The sequence below is a fragment of the Syzygium oleosum genome, unplaced genomic scaffold (genome assembly GCF_021117445.2).
Source record: "Syzygium oleosum isolate NSW1041296 unplaced genomic scaffold, Sole_v2.1 Sole_v2.06, whole genome shotgun sequence".
Lineage (NCBI taxonomy): Eukaryota > Viridiplantae > Streptophyta > Magnoliopsida > Myrtales > Myrtaceae > Syzygium > Syzygium oleosum.
This window is the reverse complement of record NW_026607490.1, coordinates 2,005,594-2,032,542: the sequence shown is the minus strand read 5'-3', so window position 1 is coordinate 2,032,542 and position 26,949 is coordinate 2,005,594. Positions and strand designations below refer to the sequence as shown.

The 26,949-nt window shown below is 38.8% G+C and overlaps 3 protein-coding genes across 3 annotated transcripts; 1 reads left to right on the top strand and 2 right to left on the bottom strand.

Annotated features, from left to right (window-relative positions):
• Nucleotides 1–6,205: 6,205 nt before the first annotated feature.
• On the top strand, nt 6,206–9,979 carry LOC115688798 (protein trichome berefringence-like 7). The gene is made up of 4 exons (XM_030614721.2): nt 6,206–7,618; nt 8,065–8,223; nt 8,694–9,010; nt 9,578–9,979. Exons 1-3 carry the CDS (start codon nt 6,834–6,836, stop codon nt 8,992–8,994), a joined length of 1,245 nt encoding a protein of 414 aa, XP_030470581.2. The 5' UTR covers nt 6,206–6,833; the 3' UTR covers nt 8,995–9,010; nt 9,578–9,979.
• An 854-nt stretch (nt 9,980–10,833) lies between these two features.
• On the bottom strand, nt 10,834–15,994 carry LOC115688820 (chromatin assembly factor 1 subunit FAS2). Its single transcript, XM_030614741.2, has 12 exons — nt 15,819–15,994; nt 15,037–15,145; nt 14,546–14,572; nt 14,370–14,442; nt 13,506–13,609; nt 13,211–13,425; nt 13,016–13,112; nt 12,708–12,780; nt 12,144–12,232; nt 11,917–12,055; nt 11,219–11,319; nt 10,834–11,130 (listed from the first exon to the last, which is right to left on the bottom strand). Exons 1-12 carry the CDS (start codon nt 15,930–15,932, stop codon nt 10,937–10,939), a joined length of 1,335 nt encoding a protein of 444 aa, XP_030470601.2. The 5' UTR covers nt 15,933–15,994; the 3' UTR covers nt 10,834–10,936.
• A 648-nt stretch (nt 15,995–16,642) lies between these two features.
• LOC115688821 (alcohol dehydrogenase 1) lies at nt 16,643–19,827 on the bottom strand. Its single transcript, XM_030614742.2, has 10 exons — nt 19,568–19,827; nt 18,831–18,967; nt 18,693–18,739; nt 18,274–18,599; nt 18,117–18,199; nt 17,932–18,007; nt 17,562–17,623; nt 17,375–17,470; nt 17,125–17,286; nt 16,643–16,942 (listed from the first exon to the last, which is right to left on the bottom strand). The coding sequence occupies exons 1-10, from the start codon at nt 19,602–19,604 to the stop codon at nt 16,826–16,828; spliced, it is 1,143 nt and encodes a 380-aa protein (XP_030470602.1). The 5' UTR covers nt 19,605–19,827; the 3' UTR covers nt 16,643–16,825.
• Nucleotides 19,828–26,949: the final 7,122 nt, after the last annotated feature.

The following is a 26,949-nucleotide window of genomic DNA, read 5'->3' as shown; positions in this document are numbered from 1 at the left end:
CTATAATGAAGCATATTGGGCGCATGGGAATGGCCGTAATCTTTTGAACTCTAATTGATATTGTGCACCGTATTTAGCACTAAAATTAGAGACCATAAGAGAGACCCTTCTTAGGCAACCAGATAATAAGGAGAAATAATGTATGAGCTAGTTCAGAAAATACACATATGAAAGGGTGAGACAATACTGTGCAAGGGATCGGGTTAGGTCCATGCATGTACCTCGTTGTTGGACCAACTCTATGTTGGGTGGGTCTATCTTCCATTTGTACTCATATAAATGAAGTTTGCTCAGTTGTCGAAAAATGAAAGCAAAAAAAATCGTACATAAAAAACACTGATGGCCTTCGATGAATTTTTTAATTGAATACTTTGATGTAACAATTGGATGCTTGGTGCTTAAAAAAAATGAAACTACCTAAAATAAATTTAAAATACTTCTTTTTTCTTGTCAAAAAATTTAAATAACTTCACTAGCTAAAAAATATCAATCGTACTCTTTCCTAATTTAATCTCGGTAAACAATACTTTTTTGATCATTTCACCTTTTTCTAGTACTCTATTAAGCGGCGTTCTTTCTTACTTTTAGAAATACTATTATGAAGAATTAATCCTTTAAGTAGACAATGTAGAAATATTCGTCCCTCACTGAAATTCTGATTCCGTCATTGCTTTTTGATGTAAACAAATCACATAATAAACCCAAAATGGGAAAAATTACCAAAAAAATCCTAAACCTATTGTAATAGCGCCAATTCAATCCTAAACTTTTCAAGTACGCCAATTCAATCAATGTCATCCTTTCGGCCAATTTTAATAATTTAGAGCCTACCGTGGTATGTGGAACTGGATGGAAAATTATGTTCTTTTCATATGGCCCAACGTGCGCATCTTGTTGTTATATCATATGATTGGATTGGTCTGGTCTAATAGAACGAATCAAGCTTGTGTTACCATGTAAAAGAAGCATATGGTTTCTTTGGGGGAATTGATATCATTGCTTCTGTAAATCCTAAACGAGATAAACCCTAGAGAATGATTACTTTATGTGCATGTGCTTTAGGGATGATCAATGCAAACAAAGAAAAGGGGTCAACATGCAGGTGCAGGACACTTTGAAAAAGGACCTCCCAAGTAGAAAAAATGGGAAACCCTAATCGAAGTGAACTCAACTGTATGCAACGACGTGGTCAAGTCTTGTTTTGCTGATATGGTTGTCAGTTGTGTGTATGCTAATTAGCTAGCTTAGAATGCTAAATTAGGTTAACATCGGACTGGCCATTCGACGTCGATGCAACCGGTTAATCCTTATCGAGTGTGACAGCTCTATCATCCGACCACACATTGGCGTCGGTTAGTTAGTGCTGATGTAGTTGCAAGTCTGCTGTGTTGACGTATTGGTATAATGTACATAGGTCAATCGAATATGACACGTTTCATAGTTATATAAAAAAGCTTGAGCATTATAGGACCTATTTATTAAATATGTGATACGGACTCGATCCACATAAACCATTCATTTTATTGAGTCAAATTGGGCTAATTTGAAATGAACATGACCCAAACAATATCCGAATAGTTTTCCTGTGATCGAATTTAAGCATTATGGCTATGCTTATGAAATTGATGCGCTTAATTAATAAGTTGAGATGATTATTTAGACATAGTTAAATAAATTTACTAATATCTTGATTTAATTCTTTCATGTATAATTTATGAAAAGGTTAACATTCATTCTAGATAATCTATTAATATTTTATGGTTACGATATAATGGAGAAAATTATCCAATCAGTCCTAAATTTATTGTATGGATGCCAATTCAGTTCCAGTCTTTCCAATTTTACCGAATTGATCGTAAACCTTTGTGTGAGATTCCAATGTAATCCTTCTGGCCAATTTTTACCGACCATGTCAGTGATTTTCGCCGAAAATTGATCGAAATAACTATATTAGAATTTCACACAAAGATTTAGGACTAAATTGGTAAAATAGAAAAGTTTAGGACTGAATTAGTATCTATACAATAGGTTTAGAATTGATTGGGTAATAAATCTAGATACATTTTTGCAGTATAACAATGCTTATTGTCACTATTTTGGCTTATATCGAGTTTAGTATTAAAGTATAGAATAATATATCTTATTTAAATTGAAAAATCAATATAAGTTAATCATTAATCGAGAAAACACGATTTTTAACTATAAATAGGTTAGACGAAATAATTCTGGGTTAAACAGGTTGAACTTGAGTAGGATCCTTTTATTAATTGTGACAATTTGCAAACGGCTCGTGCTATTTCTATCTCTTTATTGGCGCCTAATACCATTTTCACATTGAATTGACTACATTATCCCTTGCGGGTTCCACTCTCGATTTAAGATTATTTCTTACCTTTTTTTTCTTCTTAATCTTTTGTTTCGATTTTACTAGGGATAAAACTACCCATGCTCCTCTCAAAGAATAATTATTAAAAGAGAAATGTTTATGTGACTGTCATTAATATACTGTAAGAATAACAACCAGTTTTGGAAAAAAAAATAATTGGAAATTCTTGTGGGGTCCACTCCTGCGAGAATTTGTGGCTCACAACATGATGTTATTCTAATAGTAGCCCAAAGATTGTTATGCTAGCAAATCCCTAAAAGACCTGCTCTTGATTTTAAATTATTGCTTGCCTTCTTTTCTTCTTTTTGGGTTTTTCCCAAAAAAAAAAATTTGGTAGATAACTAACTTATTTATTTGACAAAAAAAAGAGCTAATTATTGTGTTAACGAGTTGAATATTTATTTTTTTATGTACTAGGAAAAAAAATAGCCTAAGCACATTTAGGAGTGAAAAGAACCATGTACCAATTTTAGTATGCATTTTGTTTAACTATAACTTTAATATGTGTCATCACGTTATAGTCTGTGTATTTTAACTGGTCAACTTTTATTTTATTCCGTGAATCTAATTGTCGAATTTTCAATTATTTATTGTGTGATGCATTAAATATTTTGAGTGATCCTAATTTGTTCTTCGATTTATAGCAACAAACTTCAAAAGGACAATCAATCAAATGAGATTCGCTCTTTCTACTCTGATGTGCAATTAAAATATTATGTCGATCATGATAAGTACTTTCCCTATTGCAACCAATAAGAACATATTTGTCTTTGGCCTTTTTATAGAGACAATATAACCTTGAGCAAGAAATTGTGTCTGCACACTACTCAAAATATCCTTTGGTGTTAAAAAATTACCCGGGAAAGTTTCAAATGAACTTATTGACACGATTGACTGGTGTTCTCCATTTGCAGTTTCATCATCAATAGATACATTTAAGCAAAATACAATATCGTCTTCCACATGCACTACAAAAAACAGTCCAATGAATTATGAGTACATTGTGTGTAATGCATATATAAACCACAATATCAAAGTCGAAATTCACGATCATGATAATCTAGGCAAATATAGTAAACAATGTGCAGATAGAACTAACATTTCTTTACACCAATATATAGTTAGTGCTTGCTCAATTTACAACAACGGAGAATAAGTTCAGAAGAAGGCAAACAAGAAGTTGAAATGTAATGGGTGCGGAAGAAGCTGCTATGGTCAAAATAAGTTGTTTGAAAATGATGTAGATAGTTTTGTCTTTTCGTAACATTGAAACAAAAGAAAAAAACATGTAAGAAATAATCTTAAATTAAGAGTGGGACCCACAAGAGATATGAAACCATGAGGTTTGCCACCCTTCTTTTTGCCAAAATGGGAAAATTGCCATCATTAATTCATTAGGCTTAAAACTGATCTAAGCACAAGTGAAACAAATTTCAATGCTGTATAGAAGATAATTGTTTTTTGACATCTCTAATCTATAATATATTTTGCAAAAGGGACTTTTGAACATTTAATGAGGTTTCATCAATATCAAAAAATAAGATGCTAACTATCAAATGATTTGAGTTGGAGTGCATACACAAAGACCAAATTGGTGTAAATCTTCCAAAGTAATTAGTGTTAGTTCATGTCGTTAAGAAATTGTACCTCATTTATCAAATGATTTAAGTTGGAGTGTATACACAAAAACCAAGTTGGTGTAAATCTTCCAAAGTAATTAGGCTACATTTAGTAGTTGGGATAAAATTCGGGATAGGATAAATTTTATCCTATCCCGTATTTGGTGTCTGCTCAAGATAGGATAAAGTAGGATATAGGAGGGATATAACCCGGATAAAATTATCTCATGGGGAAGGTGGGATAAAGGTGGATAGGACTTCTAATATCCATAATATAAAAGTTATTTTTCTCGAATAATAAACTTGTTAAATTAATAAAATTAAAATAATATTCAAATATAAATAATATTTGAATTTTAATATAAAAAATTCAAAATAACAATAAATTTGTTTTTATTTATTTTTATTTATATATTCAAATTTCTTTCTATCTTATGATATAAATTTCATATATATATATATACACGTTTAGTATTTATATTTATTACATATTTTAGGCATATTTGTATAGTTTACTATTTAATAAAATTTTATTAGAGAATGATGGAAGGGGAAGAAATAAAAAAGAAATTAATTAAAAAAGAGAGGGAAAAATAATACAAAATAAATAACAATGAAATAGGTAAGAGTGTCATAAGAAATTTTTATCATCTCCGTTTGTGTAATTTTTAGGTTCATTTACACTGATATAATGTTCATAGCAAATAATGAACATAGTAATATATGAAAATATCTAGCTTTATTACTGCGATTCACCAAGCAGTAAATAGGATATAGCAAATCCCTTGGATTTTATATACTATCCTATCTAATCCTATCCTAGCTAAAAATCCGGATGACCAAACGTAACCTTAGTGTTAGTTCATGTCGTTAAGAAATTGTACCTCATTTAAAATCAAAGATGTGATGTCATTCATATTATTGCAGTTCTCTTGGTCATGCTTCTAAGAAGTTTGTTATTGATCATCTATGTATTTTCTTGCATTTGTATTCATCAATATTATTTTCCACATGAAAATTTACAGGGTTAATTATAAAAAAAGTGCTAAATCTATTGTACAAATATTAATTTATCCTTAAACCTTTCAATTTGACAAATTTTCTAATGTAGTTCTTTTAGCCAATTTACACGCTAATGGTTAGGCGAGGCTCGCCTTTACTAGTGGCCAAAGAGATTGCCCTTGCCAGTGGACGGTGAGGCTTATCGGCCATCACCTCTGGAAAAAAAAAGTCCAAGATTGTTAGCATCCCTCCTCCCGGCCGTGTCTCTGAGTGTCTCTACGGCAACGGCAATCGTGCAACGGGCATTGTCGTTGGTGTAGCGAAAATAGTAATGGAGAAGGAGCAGATGACTGGGTTGAATTAGGAGAAACTAATAGCGACAAATTGAAGGAGATTGACTATGTTAATGGTCATGATGGTCAACTGGGTCCGGTGGAGGAGGGGCTAGTGAGAAGGTCGACTCCAATTGATCCCCCATATCGGATAATAGAACCATGCGGAGGTTCAAAATCGCAATCGTCCGCGAACATGAGCGAATTGAGAATGATTGACTGACGATTCCTCAATGGATCAAATGGAGAGCAAACTACATCCGCAAAAAGTGTCAAGAATTCTAGGTTCCTTGCTCATGTTCGTTAAATGCGTTGCTCCATCACTCCATCATGGAGGATAACATAGATGGTTATTTTTTTCCTAATTTTTTTTTATCCAATCTGGGTTTATCCCATCCTTTAAGCCTGATTTCTTATCCAACATTTTATCCGAGTTTATCCGATTCGAATGACGTTACCAAATACTAAATATGATAATTTGTTATCTTATCTGAATTCAAATTCGGACTACCAAATACATATATGAAAATAGACTTTCCCAAAAAAAAAAGAAATGCAGGAGAAATCTTCTTGAAATCTTTTGCCAAAGAAAAACACCATGCACACAAGAAAACCGGTGCGAAATTGGGTTGCGAGGTTGCGATCTGGGACGGTGATTAAAGAAAGGAATTAAAGGAAGACATCGACAGGGGAAGAGACAGAGACAAAGAAGCTTGGTCGTGTTTCGTTTTCTTGGCGTTCCCATGCCCGCTGAACCGAAATGACAAGGCTGACCTCTTCCCTTCCCAGCAATAACTACTTTGAATATCATATGATTCATATCAACCACTCTCTCCAGGCTTCTCTCTCTCTCTCTCTCTCTCTCTCTCTTCCATTTTGAAAATGCCACTTCTCTCTCTCTCTCTCTCTCTCTCTCTCTCTCTCTGTTTCTCTCAACCACTCTGGATCTTGTCTTCGCTATTGAACCACCTGTCGATCCGTTCGCATCACATGGTGCAATCTTGAACTCTCCAGCATCACCCAGATACGCTTCTTGAATCTCCCACGCTTTTCCCTGACGCTGATATATGAAGCGTTGCGCGGGGGCAATGTTTCTGCATTCATTCAAGTTCGTTGCTTTCTGAGATTTGGTCCGTGCCCATCTGATATTTCGGCCGGTTTTCTTGTTGGGTTGTGATTAGATGGTTATGCGAGGCTTTAGGATATGCATATAGCTCTGGGTTGTGGGGGGATCTTGTGGATTCGTTATTAGGATGTGAAATATCGATTTCCGATTACGTTTCTACTTCGATTTGGCGATGATTTTGTGCCTTGAATGGACACAAGCACTGTTGCAATGTTGGACTGATGGTCTTTGATGGAATGGAACTTACTGGATCGATCGATGCTTTTGGGTCCTATGAGGAGATGTGATTTATGGCGTGCTGGTATACAAACGGTCTTTTCTATGGCGAGAGTGTCCATTGAATCTTGGTTCCATGGCTTTGTAAGATAATGCATACTTTCAACAGAAGTGTGTCGTTGAACCGCAGGGCCTTGAGTGTCGGAAGCCCAAGACTTGGCCGATCCACCGTGGTTTCGCGCCACCTTCACGTGCCTATTGTGATAGGATTTCTGTTTACTTTTCTGCTGGCCATTTCTGCCAGCTATATATTCGTGGTTCCTAGTCTAAAGCATACCTTCAATGGTGACACTATTTCCCAGAGTAATGAGTCGACGAGTGTTTGTGATGTTTCTGATGGGAGTTGGGTTCGGGATGATAGCCATCCATTATACAATGCTTCGGAATGTCCTTTTGCTGAGCAAGGATTCAATTGCTTGGGTAATGGTAGGACAGATGAAGAATATCTTAAGTGGAGGTGGAAGCCCAAGAACTGCGTCGTTCCGAAATTTGATGTGCGTACCATACTTGAGTGGCTGAGAAACAGAAGGCTTGTCTTTGTTGGTGATTCAATGAGCAGGTCGCAGTGGGAGTCGTTGATATGTTTGCTCATGACTGGAGTGGAGGATAAGAAGAGTGTGTATGAAGTAAATGGGAGTATGATCACAAAGCGGATCAGATTCTTAGGTGTTCGCTTTAGCTCCTTCAACTTCACCATTGAATTCTTTCGGTCTGTTTTCCTAGTGCAACATGGTTGGACGCCTAGGCATGCACCACGAAGGGTCAGGTCAACGCTTAAATTGGACAAACTTGATGATATTAGTATTCATTGGGTTGATTCGGATGTTCTAATTTTCAACACAGGGCAGTGGTGGGTGCCGGGGAAGCTCTTCGAAACGTAAGTTTTTTGTCCTGTCATCAACATAAGTGGTGCTCAGATGCTTGTTGATGATGCACTGTGCTAGTGTCTACAGCATCAAATGTTCCAAGTTTTTATGCTTCATACTCACGGTGAATCTCAAAGTTTCAACATTCACACATGACAATTATTTTTTATATTGCCAGCCATGTACTATACCAATGCAGTTTCTTAATTATGAACATGATTTATAATATCCTTATATTGGGCTATTGTTTGTATATATCGTCCACCCTTGGCCTTTGTTCTCCACTGAACGTGTAATGCTACTGATGACTGACAGCTTGCATTATCTTCGTTTCCATCCCCGATACTTTCCCATTGTATAGATGAAGAATAAGTCATGTGAAATCAGCTTTTTAGTTTGCTCTGTTATCATGTTCTGTTTTAGTGTTTGCTTTTCTTCTGAACTTTATGTTTGGCAGGGGTTGTTATTTCCAGGTCAGAAGTTCATTAAAGCTTGGATTGTCAATTCCTGGTGCTTTCAGAGTAGCACTTGAGACTTGGGCATCGTGGGTCGAGAGAGCAATTGACAGAAAACGAACAAGTGTCTTTTTCAGGACTTTTGAACCATCTCATTGGAGGTATTGCTTTATATTAAAATTTTCCCTTTGATATGTATCAGAGATATGCTGCACCATCACCTTGCTTGGCAACTTTTCTATCTGTAAACGTTGTTTCTGGAATAAAACTCACGTTTTGTCTTCAGAAGTAAGACTCTCCTTTCACTTCCTGTAATATCAAACTTGTCCTATGATTCGAACTTTTCCATGGAAGGACTGTTTTTATGATACATCACAGATGCCTGAAGGAGAAGTTTCATCTTTCTTCTTAGTTAAGTGATTAAAATTTGATTTCTGAGGATGCCTGATAATTTGGTCTAAAGGGAAAATTTATCAAAAGCATAACTTACTGGTGTCATCTTTGTTTGGATAAATTTGAAGAGATTGCATAAATAGATCGTCATGCTTTTCTATTTTCATGCAAGACTTCTTATCAACTTGGCATTGACATTTTTGTCTTTCAATATGACTAATACCATCAAATACGTCAGTATCAGTGACCAAAGAATTAGATCTTGCAACATGACTCGGTACCCCCTGCCGGAAGATAGCAAGAGAGACCCACATGTATTCGCAGACATTGCAGAGGAGGTGGTGAAGAACATGAGCTTTCCTATTACCCTTTTGCGCATTACATCGCTGTCAGCTTTCCGAATTGATGCACACGTGGGCAATTGGAGCGATAATCCATCTGTGGCCGACTGCAGCCACTGGTGTCTTCCTGGATTACCTGATATGTGGAATGAAATTCTCCTTTATTACCTTCTTACTAACCATGAATCGCCTCCGTAGAGAATGGCACCAGGGGGTCAGTTCCAATCTCTCCGTTTTCATTTATCTCATCCTTTTTCTTGTTTGTCTCTTCTTGCCGTTTACTTGGAAATGAAGTTGGAATTGACCTTGTAAAGGCAAAGGTACTTTATAGATAGTGGTGATTGATTGGTTATACCATGTCAACACTGCCACATGTGTCTCCATAACATAAGATACTTTCTCCTTGTAAATGAAATTAGTCTGAAAAAGTATTCTTACATAAGCATTAAGCACCGGTAATATTATTCACCCACAGTTATCTTTTGTATTCATATATTACATTCAGGTAGGACTACATTTGTTATTCAGAACTCCAAAGAGGAAGTCTTCCCGATTCTAATGTATTTGAGTAGAATATCTTCTACTTTACAGTTAGTGGCCAATGCTTAAGACGATCTTATTTAACTGCAATTGACCACAGCTGCAAATTGCATTCCCTTCTTCTAAATGACCACTCCTGCATGGCGCAGCCTTTATGGACTTCTGATACTGCCTATTATCCTCAATTGTTTTCTGCTTTTTAAAATGATTTACTTCTCTGACCTGTTTTAAATTACTGCAGATTGAAGAAGAGAATATATAGCTCCGCAGTGTACGAGAGCAATTGCTACATCCTCCAACCCCTAGAGAGCCAGAATGATCAAGTTTTATTGATCTGTCTACATTGATCTCTCCTTTCTGATTGTTTTGGCACAATGCCCGATACTTTTGGCAAGTCTCCGAGTAAATCCAGATTCCTTGGAGAATGACAGAGCTACTAACTAAGAACAGTTACGCGACACGAAGTGATTTTTTTTCATTCTTTCTGCAATTCTTTAGTTTTTTTCAGAGGTCAAATTTTGTTTCTCAGATGCAACAATCATTTCCACTGTCTGTACACTCTGTATTTTACCAACAGCTACACAATTTTGTTTCCAACAAAGAGGAAAAGGAAAGAAGTGGTAAAAAGGTTCAAACAGCTTGATTTCTGTGCGCTCTTTGCTGGTTCTGGCATGAGGCTGTAACAGGGGTTACAGATGCTATCCATTCCTTTGAGGCGACCGTAGCTGTTGGTGCTGTAAGTGAGATGTCCATTGCAAAAAAGCTGGTACATTCATCGCGAAAATGCTTAAAAGAAACTAATGACGTGCATATTCCAAAACATATCGAGGAAAGAAATAGGAACCAAAATGGTCCCATGAAAGCACTTGTCATCTTAAGCTTGCCTTTGAAGTCAGTCGTCAGTCTATGACTACACAGGTTTTGCAAGGGATATGATGAACAAAACCCGACAGAATAATGGGAAATGCATCTCGGCAAGGGCAGGATAATATGAATATTTTTTTCACATAAAGAGCATTGGCTTGCTGCTGTATTTAATCATTTCCCTTCCAACAGTTAAGCCCTCTTCGGTGAACAAGGTAAAGTAAATAAATTGTAAAGAGGCACAGTAACTCGAATAACATTTCATTTCCCTTGCAACAGTTAAGCCCTCTTCGGTGAACAAGGTAAAGTAAATAAATTGTAAAGAGGCACAGTAACTCGAATAACATTCACACAAACTGATTGATCGAGATAAAAGCAAATCCAGAAAAAGCAGAGCACATGGTCCAGCATTACAATGAATCGCCACGCGATAAAACCATTGGAATCTGAGGGTCATTGCCTCGCACGAGACAGAGAGCAAATAAACTGATTCCACCTTCAGTAGCATAATTTACTGTGACTTAAAATAAGAAGCCGATCTATACTAACAAGATCCTAACAAGATAATAGCACGATTCCAATAGGAAGCATGAAGATCCTAGAAATGGAACACGATTTGAGCGGTGTGGTAACTGAGTAGTAACTTTTTCTCCATATGCCATTGGAAGCAATGTGGATGTAACATAAGGTAATCAAATAAAACATACTTATACAAAAAAACATTTACAATTTATGTCTAATCAATTGCCATTGGAGTAATGCGCCTCTTGGCCTGCTTATTTGAGACAGAAGAGCTCGTTACAGTAGGAGACACCTCCTTAACATCTCCCTTGTCTGCCTGAGCCTTCATGTTTTCGTCACTGGTAGTAGATTCAATTGAAACCTCCGCCTTCTGCTCATCAATTTTCTTTTCCTCCACAATATTCTCCGCTGAAATAGTGAAAAGAATATATTAAGCAACCAAGAAAAGCTAATCTAAGTGGATAGATGCAAGCGATAGACATAAAAGTAAACCAACCTGATATGAAGGCAGGGGACCCCAATTCATTATTTTCAAATTCCAACAAGGTACAATAGCCGTCTTGAGAAGAAAGTGCTAAGAAATGGGCATCTGGAGACCTTTTAAGAGCAATTAGTAGCACTTATTAGTACATACTGTATACCAACTACAGTGTTTGGAAGCAAATCAGGCTCCTAAGAAGAAAACATGGGATCTAACATCAAGAGTATGATTGATAAGCTACATCAAACGTCGCCTACGATACTTCAACAAATACCAAGAGTGTAGAAAGCTTACACATTAATGACATAATAAATTAGAATCCATTATGAATTAGATAGAAGCAGGAATTTGGAGCCAATCTAGAGCAAATTCCTGAATTTCACTGCTCAACAAATACACAGTCCAGAGAGTAATAATATCCTTTACAGAGCTGTGTCCAAATTTAGATGTAGATCTTGAATAAATGAATGCAGGAGAATTTTCTCTGCTGTGGCTCCAGAATTAGCCCAATGCGTCTAATTCAGGAAAAAGTATTACGAGCAGGATTAAGGCAACAAATGTTCCAGCACCAAAGTAATCGCAGCACAGAAACGCAGCTAGCAGACATTCGATTTTTATCTTGACTTTCCAAGAGTAGCTGTTTGCACCAGAAAAAAGCTTCTGGCTGACAGAGAGTAAACTTTAGCACTATTGAATAAAATCACCCAACTTACCATGCAATATCAGTTACAGCTGCATAGTGAAGACCAGCCAAAACTGCTATTGGTGGGACACTTTCCGTGTCATAGATGTACAAGGAATTCAAAGTAGCCACGGCAAAAACAATGCGATAAGGGAGCTTGAAAAACCCAGCTGCAAAAGCATCAAAAGTTATCCGACTTAATGCCCCACTTGATCTTTTTCTTAGCTTGGAAACAACATTGTGATCTATGCAACATACCAGAGTTGGATCCTCGAAGATTAAATACCACAGGACAGAAACGAACTGCAACAACAGGTTTGCTAGCTCCAGGGAGCTGTATAGCAGGTCTGCAGATTAAGAAAAGAAAATCATGCCCTGAGAGTTTCTTCGGTGGACAAATGGAAGGCCAGGCTTAATTCTCGTTTGATGTTGGATGAGAAAGCTTGACAAGAATTAGACAAACTAGAATGTACAAGATTTAAAATGCAAGACAAAGAAGCTACCCATATACATCTGCAAGATCAGAATTCCCAGTTCCTACGTTATTTCTTCCTCAAGGTTATATCAGAATCACAATGGAACCACATTTATAAACCTCACAAAAAAACTATGCCTGCACTTTGATTTGACCATCTCCTAAATGTGATCAATAATTTGAAGAGTAAATCCCAAGGTTACTTTCATGCAGAGCGACTAATATATGGTACTTTAGCTTTAATTATGCTATCTCCAAGCCATTATTACTTTAAGCTTTTTAACACGGATAGTGTACTCAAACCTGAAGAAGTCTTCTGAAAAGACAGATAGGAGTCAAAGTCTTACCTTGAAAGATCTCTTCTAGAAATTACGTAAGCAGTATTTACAGGTTCTGCTGAAGGCAATAATTTGTAAGAACCTGCAGTAGTGGAGAAGCAACATTGGTAGGGGGATATATTTTTTGTTGCAACCAACCTGATGTTATGTGACAAATATTGCAAGCTCAAAGTACTTCAGGAAACTATTGCTGAAATATACTACTTAAAGATGGAGCTCATTCACAAAAATCAGAGCCAAGAATCATCAAACCTAATTTATCGATAAGGTTGAGAAAAAAAAAAGGCCAGTGAAAATGCAGGGAATCATGTGAGTACCAGCAGGCACAAGTAAAAAGGATCCATCTGGTGCCCAGGCTAATCTTCGAAAGAATGATGGTAATGTCTCATCATGAAAGAGATGACTTTTCACAGGCTGTCACAAACCACAAAAGACGTTTAGTATTCCTTAACACTGTAATAGATTTAGTGGCGTTAGGACCAGAGAAAGAAGATGATCTGCTCTAACTATACCCTTGAATCATCTGGTTGCTGGGGTTCTACCTTGGAGACAACATGGTGACAGACATAATTCATCTTCTCTGAACTCTTTCCTTTTATCTGAGGCTTATTGACATAAATTCGACAGGTCCTATCTGAACTGAGAGAAGCCACATATTTAGCCAATGGATCCCATGCGACCCCCTGAACATAATGCAAATGAGCATCCAAAATCTGACGAACTGATCCTGAAAAGGAGTAGAATTTTTTGTTCATCAATATTTTCAACTATGAAACTAAAAGTTCTTAGTTTGATAGTCCTTCTTACCTTTATTAACATCCCAAATAATGCAAGAATTATCAACTGATCCTGAAATCAGAAATGCACTATCTTTAGACCATTCAAGGTCCAAAACGTCCTTCCGATGAAACCTGGCTCACAAAAAGTGACACATTAAAACCGGATTTACTCTACAAAGTCTGCCCAATGTCTTGCCAATATGCATCCACACTAGTTAATAAACCGACATAGCAAAATGAAATACAAAATATGTGCATCACTGTACGAGCTGAAACCCACATCCCTAAAGCCGGGCAACACAATGAATCTGTTCCACCTGACTTTAAATTTAGCTTATGCTTCTATACAAATACCAATATTCTCATGTTTCAAGTCATGCTCTCGTGTCGAGACAGCCTACATTAACTTAGTTTAAAGCCCATATATAATACAAATAGTAATGATAATATATATACAAAACAGCCTTCAGAGGACTGGCGATTCCCGACACGACATGAGAACATGACTTGAACCCGAAAAAAATATACTGGAATAAATCTGAACCCGACATGACATGGCGCGACTGAACTCAAAACCGATACTAATTGACATGTTTTCCCTCATTTTTAGTGAAAATTCGAATCATTTTTGTAACGGCACAAAATGAAACGAATAGTTGACACGAACACATCATGCAAACACGAATTGTCAACCCTTCTTAAACAACATTATTTAGTATGAGAGATTTCCTTTTTCCAAGTAAACACCACTTGAAGGGACATTAGCTGCTAATTTCCAGAGTGAAGTCATCCGAGAAGAAAATGCTAGAGATAATTGGCATGATCTGACATTGGACATCAGCAAATTCTTTGAAGGAAGAAGCACAACATAAATCAGAGAAGATGGTCGTACGATAATGTCTTGAGAACTTTCCACGTCTGACCAGCTTCACCTATGTGCAACTTCCATAAGATCAGCTCTCCTCCTGAAAAACAAGACATGCTATCAAACTAATTAGCCTCTTCGTACCACCAATGGCTCCCAACCTGTACTGGAAAAGTAGCTTGAAACATGAGTTGACACCATACCATCAGCACCAGAGGCCAGTAATTCCCCTGCATGACATAGAGGATTATTATTGACTATCACTGTGCAACTACTGATGTTCATATCAAGGATTGAATTTAAAAGGTGAAAAGCCAAAGATAGATACAAACTGAAAAATAAATAAATCCTTTACCTCTAAAAAAGAATAAATGATTCAACCAGAGCTATAGTAAAATTTGTTTAATGAAGAAAACACTCATGTACTGCCTACTGCCGTAAGATTTTGCATTAGGTTCAATTGTCATGGATTTATTATCATTAGATAGAGTCTCACTCTCAAGAGATGCAATGCAGGGACGCCTAGAAGTGTGTCAGTAAGTTGCAAGACATGGTGATGTGTGTGGCTACAAAATAGCAATGTGTTTGATAAGCTATCTATTTCTTAAGAAACATAGGGGAAGGATTAGATGAAGAACCTCCTCATATGCTTTAAACACATTGAGCATATTTAACCAGCATCGAGTATTCTCACCTGATGGAGAAAAGCGCAGGATATTTACAGCAGAGCTGTGGTACGTGAGACTGTCCTGATAGGCTGCTACAGGACCTTTCTTCTGCTCTTCGCAAACTAAAAGCCAAAGCTAGGAAAACACAGTCACAGCGGAATTATTCTTCAGGCTAAATGAGAAATTAGCAACTCATCTTTATCTAAGTAAATACATAAGACTCCGAAACTCAATTTAACACGGCGGGTAGGGTATCCTTCAACTTTAACTCGGATCCCATATACACCACCTGCCATTTGATAAATGAGACATCCATTGAATCTAGGGTGGCGATCGAACTCGACACGATCCAACAAGAACAGTTACATTGACCATCGGGGAGAAAGTATCATGCACATCCAGAAAATATGACGCGCTAATGATCACCGAAATCGCATTCATCAAGTAATCTACTATAAAGGGCTTCAAAAAGCACAGACTTACTTTGTTTCGGAACACTAAAGAAAGAAGAGCCAGGACAATAGACAGCAGTCACACTCACTGTATTCCGAAAAGCACAGACTTGACACAGCGAAGACGAGTAAAATGCCCCTGGAAATTAACCCAAGAGCAGCAGGGGAGCCGAAAAACGAATTCGAACCCAAAACCCAGAGCAACACGCCGAGATATCAAACGGCAAGAGCCGACGAACCAGGTTGCAAACTTTTGACCCACAAAATGGGTAACAGTAGCGATGAAGCCCCACAAAAAAAAAGCAATGGAACGAGCCACCACACAAGGAGAAAGAAAACGGAAGATGGAGGAGCACCTTGATGTCGAAATCGGCGCCGCCGGTGGCGAGGAGGCCGGAGATGGGGTGGAAATCTAGGGTTAGGACGGGCTTGGTCTCGTGCCAATTGATCTGGACCGTGCCCCCCTTCATCTCGCCGCCGCCGCCGCCGCCCACACTCCTCCGTCGCTTCTCCTCCTCCTCCTCCTCCTCCCTCCCTCTCTCTCTGAAATTCGAAGGCCTTCTTCCGTTCTCTTCCCTTACAGCCGAGGAGCGCCGCTCGGCGGGATGGATGTTGGCGCGTCATCGTCTGATTTGGCGGGAAATTCATTGGGCCGGGCCGGGCCAGCCCATTCGGCCTCCCGCGGATTCGCTGGCTTGATCGGGCCGGGCCCGTGCGGGTGCGGCCCACTTTCGGAATCATCCTGCCAAAAATTGGATTTACGATTAGGGACCGTTTATTTCACGAAAAATTTATCATCGAAAAATACTTTTTTCATTTTCCTTATGTGTTGGATCGGGTTAGATGGCAATATGCTTTCTGAACCAGCTCTACACGATTGGCATAATGACTATTTTCTTTGCATTTATTAACACATGGCACTTGGAGCAATTGTTTTACGGTTTTCAATACACGAACCGCTCAAATGACCGGAAATAAAAGTTATTTGGTGATTTTGTGTACCGAGAAATTCCTCAAATTGTATGTTTGACAGGTGCCCTAAGAGCGCTCGTTAACGAGAACCGTTTTTGCCGTTCCTTTTTAGAATGATCTGGGAAACTTGGACCGTGAACATGAATAAAGATAGGTCATCAAACGGGTGATGTGATTTTATGACTAGCTTTGGAGTTGTTATGCACCAGAAATACAGTGACAATTCGGACTAGCATCTTTATTCAAACTCAATTCACGGTACAATGTACACACTGTACATGGGGGGAACCAACATGGGGGGAACAAAACAAACGAAGACTCTTCCAACTTTCAACATCATGTTCCTGATCTAACGTATCGGGTCGGACCCGATCGGGCTGCCAAGGCTCCTCTATCCGTCCATGCGGATGATGCAGCGGAGCGACTCTCCCTTGAGCATGTAGTCGAAAGCCTTGTTGATCTCGGAGAGACGGACTTCGTGCGTGATGAACTTCTCCAGCTCGAGCTCCTGCAGAAATAAGACAGCCGGGGTCGAAGTCAGCTTCCCATCGAGTTTGTTGAAGTTTCGAAGAAGATAAGGCCACTGAATGGGAATCACATTATCATGTCTTTTCAACAGAGTTTTAGATGACACCGTTTATCTCACACAGCATTAAAGAGGAACCTTTAGTTTGAACTTTGCTCACTTACCTTCCTCATGTACATCTCGACAACGTTTGGAAGGTCGGTGCGTGGTTTGTAGTTGCCGAAGAAGGTGCCCTTGAGCGTCTTCTCATTCAGGAAGTTCATCGGATGAGTCTTAAAGGCGTCGTCTTTGTTCGGCACTCCGACAAGTACTGCCACACCCCATCCCTGCAAACAGAGGAACATGAATATTTTCGTCAATGACTTTGCGAAATCATTCATATTGAGTCAGTCAGCAAAATTCATCGGAGATTACATCGTGAACGCATTCGAAAGCAGAAATCATGGCACTGATGCTTCCTGTGCACTCAACACTTCGGTCGACTCCCCCGTCAGTCATTTCAGCAAGAACCTGAGGATGATGGAATCGCATTATTAGAACCGGCATTAAAGTCTCTACTTAATAGTTTCAGTTTTCCAACTTAACATACTGGTTTACTAACCTCCTGAACTGGCTTCTGATGATCTTTTGGGTTCACAAACTCGGTAACGCCAAATTTCTTGGCTGTTCAGATGAAGAAATTGACCATTAGCAGAAGGTTAGATGGAACCGCAAATTCATTGGGAAGAAAATTTCAAGCTATACTCGATAGAGCGGATCAAAATGCCTACAGTGTAAACAAAAGAAACTAGCGAAAGCTTCGTGATGAGGCAATTTTTTTTATTTCCTTTTCAGTACTCAAAACTCATGAGACCACCTTTTATTTGGAATGCTGTTAAGTATCTTCCATAAGGACCAAGTCCCGTGAAACACCGGAACAGTAGAGACACTATTTAGATTCCAAGTATTAATCTCGTTAGAATTGTACTCACCCTCGTCAAATCTTTTCGAATTGAGATCGACACCAATGATCCTCGAAGCTCCGGCAATTCTGGCACCTTCAGCCGCCTGATCAAAAGTCATAAGGAACAGTCATTTCAGATCAACAAGAACGCACAGGCAGTCCTCAGTACAAAAATAGCATTTCCATGTAAAGGAGAGAATTGCAGAAACTCACAGCAAGGCCAACAGCACCTAGTCCAAATATAGCAACAGTGGAACCCTTTGGAGGTTTCGCAACATTCAAGGTGGCCCCAAGACCTGCATTGCAACTCAGATTAGCAAGACCAGTTTGATGAATGAACAGGTGAAAAAGCACCATCTCAATTACGCACCAGTAGATATTCCACAGCTGAGAATGCAAACTTTGTCCATGGGAGCAGCAGGATTTATCTTGGCTAGGCAACCGACATGAATGACCGTGTACTCACTGAACGTTGACGTCCCGACGAAATGGTAAATGGGTTTTCCATTGATGGAGAATCTCGATTTGCCATCGTTCAGCATCACCCCTCTGTCTGTGTTTATCCTGAGGAGGTCACACATGTTGCTCTCCTCAGATTTACAGTGCCGACACTCCTTGCACTCCCCCGTGAACACTGGAAGCACGTGATCGCCAGGTTTGAGCTCTGTCACACCCTCACCGACGCTTTCGACAATCCTATGAATCAAGAAGATCACAATTTATAAGCACCACTGAAAGAAAGAATAATACTGAGGCCCATTGAATATCAAATGAAGAAGTAGGCCATACCCTCCTGCTTCGTGACCAAATATGCGAGGAAAAACTGGGGTTTGTCCCTGAAAAATGATGGATCGACAGGGCTAATTAACTGCTTTGATGAAAAATCTACAAGGAACGTGCGAATCGAAGGAGGGAACATCTATTTACCTTGGCTTCCCAGAAGTATACATCTGTATGGCAGAGTGCCGTGACGAGGATTTTCACGCGAACCTCCATGGCCTGCGGAGGAGCCACCTCCACTTCTTCTATCACCAGTGGCTTTCCGGCTTCCCATGCCACCGCAGCTAATATCCAAAATCGTTCGGTTAATGCAAGTAGAATGCAGTGATTGGATGTTTTGAGGAGAAGGTAAAAACTTTGATAAGGCCGGACATCATAGCGTATTCTAAAGACGGGTTATTGATATCACGATGAACGGGGGCGGAAGACCAAAACTGGGCAAATTAGCTGAAATGGCTTATTCAATGACCAATCTACGAAAGGGTCACCACCATGTTCAGATTCTTTCAATTGAAGCTTCATTTGAAGACAAGAAAGCAGAAATTATCAGAATCAGCAGAGACTGTACGTCCATTCAATACTGGCATATGATGGGGACCATTTTAGGCAGTGGAATTAGCAACTCAAGCAACATCATTATATGCAGGGGGGCACAACTTAACTAGCAGAACCAACAATTAATCACAAGTCCTAAATCTCAGCTGCATAATCAACCTGATATTCGGAAAAAAACACGTCCTGAGGAGGATATAATCAATGGGGAAGTTCCACGAAAACCATAAATTAGATAACCGCAAAGAACCATGCGAATCTGACTCAAATGGGTGAACCAAAACAGAAATAGAGCATGAAATGCTTAATCTTTCTATCGCAGAAGCTCGCACCTTTGCAACGAATGACTTTCCCGACAGTGCTCGACATAGTTGTACAAACTCCTCGGCTTCTTTCGACTTGAGCGATGAAATAGATGATTCCTTCTTCTGGATGTGAAGAGAAGTGGGTGATGGGTGATGGTATTTGTAGCCCACGAGGCGAAGAGAGGACTCATGGTTCTGCACCAATCAACGTTCGAGGAAGAGAATAAAGAACGGCGAAACCACGCTACCATATACCAGTGTGCTTAGTGTGAAGTTGGTATTTCTAGCCCGCAACGCGAAGAGAAGACACGTGGTTTAGCACCAATCAACGTTCGAGAAAGAGAAAAAGAAAAGGCGAAACCATGTCAACCCAAAACCAGGACCAGCATGCTGGTTTCTCTTCATGCACGAGGGTGCTCTGCTGACGGCGCCCTCTGTATCTTGGTCGTTAGCGGTTTCTGGTTTTTCGTGGCGTTGACCTTCACAGCTCAGAATGTCGGGGAGGCCTTTTTTCCTTCTTGACCCTTTACTTAACCGATAGTTCAACGATCAGCTACAGCTACTTTTGGAGCACAGCGGCATCTGTCTTCTGCTTGTGTTTTTGTTTTATTTTTGTAAGGATCTGTGGACTCGTGCATAGAAATGCATCGTTGAAAGCACAATGGTTAAGACACGGGCTTGTAGGGAGATTAATTGATCAAGTATATCTTTTTATGCCATTTTAGTACAAGCACCTGCATAATTTTATACTTAAGTCATCCGCTCGGATTTTGACTCGCGTTTTATCTTGTCGCTGTTCATGATTTTGTTCGGTACTTTATGAATTTTGGGTTTGATTATTTAGATGTTTTTGTCACGACGGAAAAAGAGAACAACTATATAAAAGATCATAATTACTCATGTTAATAATGCTGTTTGGACATTTGTATTTCTAAATTTACTGGTAGTATCTTTTCTTTACTACCCCTAATTAAGAGTATTTTAGAAAGAAAAAGGATATTGTAAACGGTGACAGAAGAGTAGAATCTTGTTCCCTATTATATGAGATAGATGTTAGAGGTACAAAAATATTCTTATAAAAACATATTTTTGTATAATATATGGAAACGTCTAACTATATCGTCATGTCTTCTAGGTCTATAAACTAGTAAGATAAAACCATTAATCAGAAAACGACATGTTTATAGATTATTATCACCTCATTTTGCATGGAAGTCTTATGAATATTTTGCAAATATAGGATTGCTATTGATTTATTTAGCAAAAATATCAGTACAAAAGACAAAGGCCCATTTTATTTTCTGTTTAGGGAGACTTTTGTCTTAACTTTTAATTAATTGTAGTTTTGTCATTTAGAATTTGACCTTCACTTCGTTATTGAATATGGCTTATTATTGTGGATGACTCAATTATGTGTTGGGATAACTTGTGATCTTAACATCTATTGTTAACTTTAACTTCTATAGTTTGGAATTTGACTTTTATTTTGTAAGCGACTACGACTTATTGCAAATGAATTTACATTGAGCACCTCTAATAGTTATAAACCCATATTTATTTACATATATCCATTTTAACTTAGTCACTAGCATGTGAGGTGATCATGCGGGTGCGCAAACCACCAAAGTAACACCCAATAATCAAAACATTAAATAAATTGCAAGATTGGGAGAATTACTTACCTCGAAGCAACGTAAGCATCTGCATTGTTAGCTAGAAAATCACATCAACAATCCTAATATGATTTCTAATTAACAAGCAATTCACTCAATATTTTTTAGGATTTTCACTTATTTAAATGAAAGCTAACCTATATGTAATGACGTGCAAAAATTAACATGCGATTAATGCAGCCTAACATGCAAACTATATGTCATGCGACAACGTGACCTAATTCTAATGACGGACAAATGACTTATTTTTGGTATTTTCAAATGAAATTCGGAATTAAAAATTACTCAAATTAACATGCAATCTATCCTAGAGAAAATGATTTGATCTATCCTAAAGTGATTCCTTTTTGAGATTTTTATTAAAATTCGAAATTATTAAATATCCTAAATAATCCACTAAGATTAAAACAATTTCTAATTTAAACTAGGAAGTATGCCACCCTAAATCCCAATTTAAATCAAATAATTATCTTATTCTTTTGGATATATTTAAGATTCCCTAAGCATGCAGAATTTCTAATTTAAATATAACTAACAAATTTTTTGGTTTTCTTTATTTAAAAGGAAAACAATCAAACAAAGATACCAATCACATTCAAACAATCCACACAATCCGCAAGATTCTTCAAATTCGATAAGGCAAAGAAATCAAACTAACGGTCATATCTATAGGGTTATAGATATCGACGAGAAAGTTGATTGTTTAAATTTGGAAAGCAAATTAAATCTATTATCGTATCCAAGTGATTATGGACAAGATAACGATTTTCCGTATCGCCGCATATCGTACCTTAGGGATAAGGTCGGATAGTCGTCCGATACGTTGCTAATTAGGAATGATTCCTAATTTTAGGTGTTTTCGAATATTGCGGATATCGCAAAATTATCCTAAGATATATAGCTATCCACCAAATAATATCCACGAAATATTCAAACACCGAAAACTTAGGAAATTAAATATTTCAGAAAATATTCGGATAATGATCTTACCTAATTTCGGGATATTTCCAAATTTGAACTCGCGAATCGGGATTGCGGATCTGGATGACCGACAATGGATCACGAGCAGCTCGTCTCGATGGTGGTTCACAGTCAAAGCTGGCCCGCAATGTGGACGCTCACGATGAGGGATGCTCACGGGAATCTCAGCACAGTTAGGCGCGGGGCTGCTACTTCCTGGCTTCGTCGTCTGAGGGAATTACAATAACTGGCAAGGAAATTTATGGGACTTCCCAGCAAGACCAAAGAAACCTGCAGATAACTCAAATTGGATCCAACGAATTCTGTTGACTTCGTTGGACCCACTAAGCAAGGAAGCAAGACCAAGTGGACGTCACAGAGGCATGATGGTGGCAGCAAAGATTCACTAGACCCGATACTAAATTGGCGAGCGCACTGGAAATTCAACGGCAGGGAATCTACTGGACTTGACTGGGACTCGGGTGCTGGAACTGGCTGGAGCGTGCTGTGACCAGCGCAAGTCAAGGCCGAGAAACTTTGACGTTCGTTGGATTCAGCAAACGTCCTGGATGAGCAGCTCTCGGTGGCAGGTGCAGCGTTGGTTCAAGTTGGCGATGAGCACTAATTCTGCTGGGCTGCTGTGCTGAACGTCGGAGAGGATGGGCTCGCCGAGAATCTGCAGAAAATTGTTTGGAATTACTGGAAACCGCTCGCGCTTACTGGCTGGTATCTCTGGGCGCTCGCTGACTGCTGGAGCAGCGTCTGAGGCGTGAAAGGCTGAGGCAAGGACAACTTCGGATGTTGGAAGCGTGGTGGTGCAGAGTGGCCAGCAGCAAAGGGGGTCACAGCAACAGTGATGAGCAGTTCGGCAAGGGTATCACTGAGTTGGACTTCACTTGGACGTAGTATATTGACTCCGTCAACAAAAGCCAACCTTGGCTGGACTTAAGTGACGCAGCGATGAGCGGAGGAACAGCCACGAGGAGGCACGAAAACAGCAAGAAATAGAGTCTGGTCGTGGAGCTCTCGGTCGTGATCGTGTAGACACACGCCCAAGGAAGACGACGACTCTTCTCTCCCTGTGAACTTTCTTGTTTTCTCTCTATGTTTCTTGTGTGTGATCAGAACCCCCAAAAGAAAGCCCCCTCCATTCTGTCGCTTTTTGGGTCTCTTTTATAATGTCTTCCTTTTTTCTTCAAAAGAGGAAATATGAATATATGAATGAAAAGCCACCTCTCGACTACCTTCTTTGTGTATAACAAATATTGTCAAAAAGATATATTGCTTAAGATCAACTATATGCCCCACGCGCAACCTCTTATTCAATATTTATTATATGTGAATAATGCTAAAGATCTTTTCTTGCCTTCCTTTTATTCCCTTTGTCTGCACAGCACCAGCTCAGCCAAATATTTTCTTTTATTCTTTGCATCATTCCTCCACTTGTGCCCGTAAATCAAAGATATGTGTGAAGATGATACGTGCCCTGCATGCTATTCTTTCCTTTCATTTATCTGACCATGCCGTGGGGAAGAATTTTATAAGTCCATCAAACTTTCGGTCATAGCATGGGCTTTTTGCCAACCTTTCTAGTTCTCGCGGGCTTAGTTCAATTAGCTTGATTAAGCACAGAACTATTCATTCAAGTCCATTTGATACCGGTCCAATAAATATGCAAACTATATGGGCCTATTAATGAAATGCTCCTAATATCTATATGCAATTTAACGAATATTTTTGCTAGGTGTCGGGATCGACTCCTAATTTTCCTATGCAATATGTACCTAAATGGATCGCCAAAATTTAGGTGTCAACAATATAAATTTATATGGTTCTAGGTAAAGTTAAAGTGATATTTCCAAACGATTCCATAAAGCAAATCAAATGTCAAGTAGTCTTCAAATCCAAGCTTCTAACTTCTATTACAATATATGTGATACGAGTAGAAAATTCAGGGCAAAAAGCCTCCAAACACACAATTAACCAATCAAGAATAATATTTTCTGTGTGAATCTAATCCCATATATACTAAATTGAATTGAATGCGTAATCGCCGATTGGAACCTTTATAAACGGTCAGCGTAGCAGTTGGTAAAAGTTGCAACTTGTGAGGCAACTTGATCTCACAAGTTGCCACTTAGATATTGAAACTCCCTCATCTATTCATAAAAATAAAAATTGTTCCAGTTGCTTATAATGTATACTATCTATACTAGTTGTCTTTCTTTATATCTTATCCCTTTTTTTTATTTATTGAAATATCAATTTTTGTCTACCTTAATTACCAATTCTCATGTTTGCTAACTCCCTTAAAAAAAATACCAATCTAAGGTGACTCTCGGCAGCTTTTCTACCGTTAAATTGGATTGGGTTATTAGCTTCCATTTGAGTCACCGGTGTTTATTTGACTTGTTTTAATATGCCAACTTTTCTTGACAAATTTTTATCTACATTTCTTAACAACGCCTTGAATTTACTGACTTTTTTAGAAACGGCAGGGGAAGTATGAGATGAAAAACCTCCTCATATGCTTTGAACACATTGAGCATATGTTTTTTTTGGTCGAAACATTGTGCATATTTAACCAGCATATTGATGTTGCGGTTTTTCTTAGGTGTGAGAAATTGTTATAGGCTTATATCCCTTTTTGAAGCTTTCTTGTATGCTCTCAGCTTCCATTTCTGAAGCTCAGAGCTTTCTTCGCCTTTGATTTTCTTTTTCTTTGCTTTGACTGTCTTTCATTTTCTCTCCCGATTTGTTTTGAGAGATTGTGCGTGTAAATAAATTTCTACGACTAATCTTGGGTGAATGTGGAGTCCAGTTCGACCATTAGTCCAATCGATAGCCATCGAGGAAGATGTCGATGACGTGGCTCCGCAATCTCTCCGAGATTAGGCCGCTCTTCTCTACCGATTTAGATTTAGATTTAGATTTGGGAGTTCTTTACATATATTTGATCTGTGTTATTTCAACATATTGATATTGGCGTTTCTGCACGGCGATGGTGATGAGGACGTTGAATCTAGATGTGTATCGCAAGCTGTTGCAAATGGAATGTGGGATCTTGGCGTGTGCTCATCACTGAATTTGGTGATCGGCCGCTAAATATTTACGATGGCAGATCTGTTCTTGAGGAATGAGAGTGTGCTTTTAACCGCAGACTGTACTTTATGCTTTATTTTTTGCGTACTAGTATTTGATGCTTTCGACAATCCTACGAATCAAGAAAATCAGAATTTCTAAGCACCAATGAGGGAAAGAATAAAACTGAGGCCCTTTAGTTATCAAATGAAGAAGTAGGCCAGACCCTGCTGCTTCGTGACCAAATATGCGTGGGAAAACTGGGGTTTGGCCCTGAAAATTGATGGATCAACGGGGTGGCTAATTAACTGCTTTGATTCCGACCAAAAAAAAAAAATGCTTTGCTGAAAAATCTATGAGGAACATGGGAATCAAAGGAGGGAACATCTAATTACCCCGGCTTCCCAGAAGTAAACATCAGTGTGGCAGAGTGCCGTGATGAGGATTTTCACGCGAACCTCCATGGCCTGCGGTGGAGCCACCTCCACTTCTTCCATCACCAGTGGCTTTCCGGCTTCCCAAGCCACCGCAGCTGATATCCAAAATCATTCGGTTAATGCAAGTAGAATGCAGTGACTGGATGTTTTGAAGAGAAGGTAAAAACTGTGATGAAGCGGGGCATCATAAAGTATCGTCAAGAAGAGGGATTGACATTAAGATGAACGGGGGCAGGAGACCAAAACTGGGCAAATTAGCCGAAATGGCTTATTCAATGACAAATCTACAAAAGGGACACATTGGCAGAAACCTGAATTGGGTTACCACCATATTCGGATTCTATCAACTGAAGTTTCATTTGAACATAAGAAAGCGGAAATGATCAGAATCAGCGGAGACTGTACGTCATTCAACACTGGGATAATGGGGACCATTTAAAGCACTGGAATTAGCAACTCAAGTAACATCATTATATGCAGTGGGCACAACTTAACTAGCAGAACCAACAATTAGCCACGAGTCCTATATCCCAGCTGCATAATCACACTGACAATCGGTTGAAGAAATGACTTTCCCGACAGTGCTCGACATAGTAGTACAAATTCCTCGGCTTCTTTCTACTTGAGTTATGAAAAAGATGATTCCTTCTTCTGGATGTGAAGAGAAGAGGGTGATGGATGTTGGTATTTGTAGCCCATGAGGCGAAGAGAGGACTCATGGTTCAGCACCAATCAACGTCCAAGGTAGAGAATAAAGAAAGGCGAAACCATACCACCCGTAAACCAGAGTGCAAGGTTTGAAGACGGTATTTCTAGCCCCTGACGCGAAGAGAAGACCCGTGGTTAAGCACCGACGTACGAGAAAGTGAAAAAAAAAAAAAAAAGAAGAAGGCGAAACCATGTCACCCGAAAACCAGGACCAGCGTGCCTGTTTCTCTTCCTGTCCGAGGATCTTCTGCTGACTTCTCATGGCGCCTTTCTATTTTGGGTCGTTACCAGTTACTAGTTTCTGGTTTTTCGAGGCGTTGACCTTCATAGCTCAGAATCTCGGGGAGGCTTTTTCTCCTTCTCGACCTTATCCGATAGTTCAACGATCACCTGCAGCTACTTTTGGAGCGCGGCGGTAACTGTCTTGTGTTTGTGTTTTCGTTTTATTTCTGTAGGGAACTGTGGACTCTTGCATAGATATACATCGTTGAAAGCACAATGGTTAAGACATGGGTTTGTATGGAGATTAATTGATTAAGTATACGATATA

Excerpts from the sequence above, each read along its gene's own strand:
- LOC115688798 (XM_030614721.2), top strand. The coding sequence starts at position 6,834 with ATGCATACTTTCAACAGAAGTGTGTCGTTGAACCGCAGGGCCTTGAGT. Across the intron at positions 7,619-8,064 it reads CCGGGGAAGCTCTTCGAAAC|GGGTTGTTATTTCCAGGTCA; the intron begins GTAAGTTTTTTG and ends TATGTTTGGCAG. Across the intron at positions 8,224-8,693 it reads TTTGAACCATCTCATTGGAG|TATCAGTGACCAAAGAATTA; the intron begins GTATTGCTTTAT and ends CAAATACGTCAG.
- LOC115688820 (XM_030614741.2), bottom strand. The coding sequence starts at position 15,932 with ATGAAGGGGGGCACGGTCCAGATCAATTGGCACGAGACCAAGCCCGTC. Across the intron at positions 12,233-12,707 it reads TCTAGAAGAGATCTTTCAAG|ACCTGCTATACAGCTCCCTG; the intron begins GTAAGACTTTGA and ends CTTAATCTGCAG. Across the intron at positions 11,320-11,916 it reads GCTGTAACTGATATTGCATG|GTCTCCAGATGCCCATTTCT; the intron begins GTAAGTTGGGTG and ends TGCTCTTAAAAG.
- LOC115688821 (XM_030614742.2), bottom strand. The coding sequence starts at position 19,604 with ATGTCGAGCACTGTCGGGAAAGTCATTCGTTGCAAAG. Across the intron at positions 18,740-18,830 it reads TATACTTCTGGGAAGCCAAG|GGACAAACCCCAGTTTTTCC; the intron begins GTAAATAGATGT and ends ATCATTTTTCAG. Across the intron at positions 17,624-17,931 it reads TTCGAAAAGATTTGACGAGG|CCAAGAAATTTGGCGTTACC; the intron begins GTGAGTACAATT and ends TCATCTGAACAG.